The 5,101-nt window shown below is 32.4% G+C and overlaps 1 protein-coding gene across 1 annotated transcript; it reads right to left on the bottom strand.

Annotated features, from left to right (window-relative positions):
- Nucleotides 1-3,842: 3,842 nt before the first annotated feature.
- LOC140964891 (zinc-finger homeodomain protein 11-like) lies at nt 3,843-5,012 on the bottom strand. Its single transcript, XM_073424864.1, has one exon. The coding sequence runs from the start codon at nt 4,830-4,832 to the stop codon at nt 3,957-3,959; it is 876 nt and encodes a 291-aa protein (XP_073280965.1). The 5' UTR covers nt 4,833-5,012; the 3' UTR covers nt 3,843-3,956.
- Between the last annotated feature and the right edge of the window lie 89 nt (nt 5,013-5,101).

The following is a 5,101-nucleotide window of genomic DNA, read 5'->3' as shown; positions in this document are numbered from 1 at the left end:
ACACACATCGCGTGTGCATAATAACTAGTATCTGATTAAAAGAGAGGCGCTGATTATTAGTTGGGGACGAGTGGCATAAAGGTACTTTTGTCAAGCGATTTGTATAAATAGAGATGATGTAACATTAGTTTATTCATCAAAAGAGTTGATAATATTTGAGATGACGTAAATAAATATTTCTTTATAATATATGTTCGATATATTCTCGTATGAAACATATGTCTCACTAAAATATTATGTGAGATATACTCTAGAGGTCAGTATTTGTGGTCGGTCATTCCCTCAAATCTCTTTAAACTCACTCACATCTCTCGATTTATCATCTCTAATGGGTCAAGAGAAGTCTAACCCATCTAAAGGGGTTTCCATCAATAAAGTCCATGAGATATTTAACTAGTCCATTGACTTGTTTATCTGACTCAGTAGATATTATCTAGCACCCTAAATTGTTTATGAAAAAATAAAAATAAAGCTAAATTTTGCCGATTCGATAATTAATAATGATAAAGTAACCAACTCATCAGTAATTTATAGGGGAAGTTATGAAAAATCTCCAATAAAAATATTTCTTTGGGTTCATTCCTTACCCACAAAATTGTGGTACTATGTCATACAAAATGTGGTGCACTTCATGTGGAAATGTGGTACACTTCATGTGGAAATGTGGTACTAAAAAAGTACCCAGGGACTGAACACAAAAAAAATCGACTGCTGGGGACTGAAGGCCAATTTCTCTTAATTTATATCATTGTGCTCACCAGCTAAAAAAAAAAGTTCTTACATCCGATAAATTTAAAAAAAAAATACAAATCACTCGTTATTTTATAATTTTTATTTGAGTAGGTTTCTTGTGAAACGGTCTCACGAATCTTTATCTGTGAGACGGGTCAACTCTACTGATATTCATAATAAAAAGTAATACTCTTAGCATAAAAAGTAATATTTTTTTATGAATGACCCAAATAAAAGATCTGTATCACAAAATACGACCCGTAAGACCGTCTCACACAAGTTTTTGCCCTTTCGTTTTATTTTTATTTCATTTCTCACTTATAAACTTTACAAAACTTGGTTATAATAAATTGCTTCTACATTCATGTATTCCTTCAGTTTTTTTAAAAAAAAATTCAGAAAAAAATTAAAGTTCTTATTTTACTATTTTTTTTACCAGGAAATTAAATTTGTCATTAGAAAATTGCACATGTTGTTCAAACAAATTGAAATGTTTAAGTTTTTATGTGTTTGTTTTTTGTTTTTGTTTTTTTTTTTGACATATTTTCTTCTATGATATATTAATTCCATTTTCTTTTTCTATTATTACATATATTCATCATAATCGCAGCACGATCTCAAACAATTAGACCATAATATCTTATTTATCTTCATATTTTAATAATGACAATGCAATCGACTAAATCTTTTAAAACTTACAAGGTAACTCAAATAATAATACGTTCTCGATACTCTACGTAAGAGAAATTATCATTCTTAATCTCTTAAATATATTAATAATTATAGGATCGAATGCTTACTATATATACATATTATGTATATATATATATATCAAGCTAAGTTAGATTTGGAATGATGTTACGCAAGCTAATTAAAATAATCAGCAAATATCCATATTGCTTGATCATTTCGATTCAGTTCTTGCCACTTCAGCAACCAACCAAAAAATGGGGATTGCCTTTGGTTGCCTTAAAAGTTCAGATTCTAATCATTTATAGAATTTAAAAAAAATTCAAAGGGTTGTCTCGAATTTTGATTTTGGTTCCAGATAAAAACCCAAATCAACCCTCCAATTCCTCTGGATTTCTTAAAACTAGAGAATATAATTCAAAATATTCAAGGGCAAAACTGTATTTTTATTGGCTGGATTGTGAATTATCAAGGTTTTGAATTAGGTTTATTGGTAATTCTTTAATTTTACATTATTTTTTTTTCATTAAACTAATTAAATTACTCAAGCATCAAATGTTTGAATTCGACCAAATAATGATAATCTTTTTAGTACAAATCAGTGTACAGTTTGTTATAAGATTTTTAAGGGGAAAACTATATTTTTATTGGCAAAAATATGTGTGAGACGGTTTCACGGGTCGTATTTGTGAGACGGATCTCTTATTTGGGTCATCCATGAAAAAATATTACTTTTTTATGCTAAAAGAATTATTTTTTATTGTGAATATGGGTAGGGTTTATCCGTCTCACAGATTAAGATTCGTGAGACGGTTTCACATGAGACTCACTCATTTTTATATGTACTTTGTGTGGTCTATTTAGGGTAGGGTTTTAACTCATTAATTTGTATTATTTCTTAGTTTTTACACAAACTTAAAAAATAATGACTTGACAATGAAAAATGATAGCATGACATCAAATATTGTTTGTCTGTCCGACGTCACGTCAACATTTTGATTAAAAAATTTAAATTAATAGATGAAAATCTTAAATTAACACATAAAATGATTATATATATATATATATATATTAATTATGATAAAAATTTGTGTGATACGGTCTCATGGATCTTATTTTGTGAGACGGATCTCTCATTTGGGTCATCAATGAAAAAATATTATTTTTTATGCTAAAAGTATTATTTTTTATTGTGAATATCGGTAGGGTTGACCCGTCTCACAGATAAAGATTCGTGAGATCATCTAACAAGAGACCTACTCATTAATTATTTGGCGTAATCAGAAGAAGCAAAATTTTTAAGCCAAGTGTAAATAAAATTTCAGAAGTGTAAATTATAATATATATGTATATGTGATATCATATTATCATATTTATTATATTATAAAATAGATTGATAGAACACAAAATTGACCACAAAGTTTGATTGAACAAACTTTAGCTGAGAATTAATTAATAATTATTATAATCACGGCCAGATTCTAAGACTTTCACATGTGAACCCTGAAAGGTACGTAGATCCTCAAATCTGCAACCCTACACCTCTCTCTCTTGTTAGTTAAATAACAAAGTAATAGGTAACAAAAATATCAAAACCAATTATTAAAATAATAGAATAAAAAGAGATTTTTACTTGCCAGCCAAAAGCAATATTTTAAAAAAATATGTCAGAGATATGCAATAATGTCAACATGTAGTGTAAAACATATAGGACTGTCGAATCCAAAATTAATAATCATCATTCAAAAAAATAAATTAACTAAATAAATAAACTTTTCCATTTAATTTTTAAAAATAAAATATGACGAAAACAAAGTAAAAAGTATCTATAAATTCTGATTAATTTGTCAAAGATTTTGTCTTAATTTTTATATAATTAATTGTTTTTTTATATATATATTCACTCCTATTTTTGGAGTTGTTTTGAATATTGATTAAATATATCAATAATATGCAACGTTAGACTAACACTTACTAACGCCAAGCTCACTTTGTGTAGCATTTTCAAAGATAAAAACTCTTGTGATATTTGTAAAATAGATATTAAATCTGATCAAATTTACGAAAAAATATTATATTTTATGTTACAAATATTATTTGTTATAATAGATATAAATCAGATCAACTAGAATACGAAAGTTGATTATCTAAACAAAATTTTGAATAATATCAAGAGTAGGTCTCTTGTGAGACGGTCTCACGAATTTTTATTTGTGAGATGAATCAACCCTATCGATATTCACAATAAAAAGTAATATTTTTTCATGGATGATTCAAATAAGAGATCTGTCTCATAAAATACGACACGTGAGACCGTTTCACACAAGTTTTTGCCTAATAACCGATTTCCCACTTTTTTCCAACTAGCGACTAGAAATCAACTTTCGCCTATTCGAGATTTAAAAAAACAAAAAAGAATCTAAAATAGTATGGTTGAATGAATAATTATAATTAGATTATGTATGTGAGTTACATATATTAAAGTAAAACAAAAATGAAGTATCCCTTAATTATAATCAGCCCACGTAATCATATCAATGTGAGGGAGATGAACAGTTATTAGAAACATGAAAACAAACTCCACCTCCATTGATCTCATTCTCAAAATGACCGCCATTAATGTTACTATTTTCTTCATTTTTTTTGTTGATTCTATTCTCCATTTCGCCATTGATGTTTACTCCGCCGCTGTCCATTTTCTTCTTGCCGGATGTGCTCTTGTTGTTGTGCATCCAGACTTTAAGCACCCCCTTCGCCACCCCGATTCCGCGGCAGAATTCTTCCACAGCCGCCCGATCGCTTCCCTGCATTTTCCAGCCGAGTTTGTCCGAGAAGGCTTGCATTTTTTCCTTCTGTTCCTGGCTGAATTTCGTCCGGAACCGTTTTCTCTGAATTGGGTTCCCCGCGATCGGTGTCACCGGCGCCGCCTGGTGCGCCTGCTCCTCCTTTGCCACCGTGGAGCTGAGGGTGATTAGCATGTGCGGTGCGAGCTGGCAGTATGGCTGCTGCGGCGGGGGGGAGCGTGATAGGGAGGACTGCCGAGGGGGGAGAGGGTGACGGAAGTCGAGGAACGGCGGGGTTCTCACGTCTGTGGGAGAGGCTTCCGCCGGATCGCGGCGGTGGAAGTTCCGGTGGCAGCCGCAGGCGGCGCAGATGAGTGATGTGGGGTCGCTGTTGGTAGAGGACGGGGAGAGCATGAACTCGCCGCAGCCGTCCACGGCGTGGCCGCCCAAGGTGGCTGCATGGTTCTTCATGCATTCTCTGTATGTCACCACCAACGGCGGCGGGCGGCGGGCCGGCTTCTTAACCTCTCCGTTGGTGATGTATTGAATTTGTGTGGGCGGTGGTGGGGTTTCATTTCCAGAATCACCAGAGCTAGTGGATGGGGTTGGGGTTAAACCCAAGTCCATAGATTTTCAAGAAAATTAGGCAACAAATCTTGGGTATTAGAGTTCGTAAAGTGGAAGCTTGAAGGGCACTGAAAATGGTGAAAGAAAATGTGAAAGTTGTCCTATTTTAGGGATTTGAAATTTTGGATTTTATGCGAATTTTTAAGGATTTGCTTTTGGATGGGATTACTATTATCTCACCCACAATCATATGTTCCACTTCTTTTTTTCATTTCTTTAATCATCACACACACTAGTATTATGTTATATATATATATATATATATATAT

This window comes from Primulina huaijiensis, chromosome 18, assembly GCF_012295235.1.
Source record: "Primulina huaijiensis isolate GDHJ02 chromosome 18, ASM1229523v2, whole genome shotgun sequence".
Classification (NCBI taxonomy): Eukaryota; Viridiplantae; Streptophyta; class Magnoliopsida; order Lamiales; family Gesneriaceae; genus Primulina; species Primulina huaijiensis.
Note: the sequence above shows the minus strand (reverse complement) of the source record. Positions and strands in the feature narration are given on the sequence as shown.

Bases quoted from the DNA above. Each gene is read 5' to 3' on its own strand.
- LOC140964891 (XM_073424864.1), bottom strand. From the start codon at position 4,832: ATGGACTTGGGTTTAACCCCAACCCCATCCACTAGCTCTGGTGATTCT.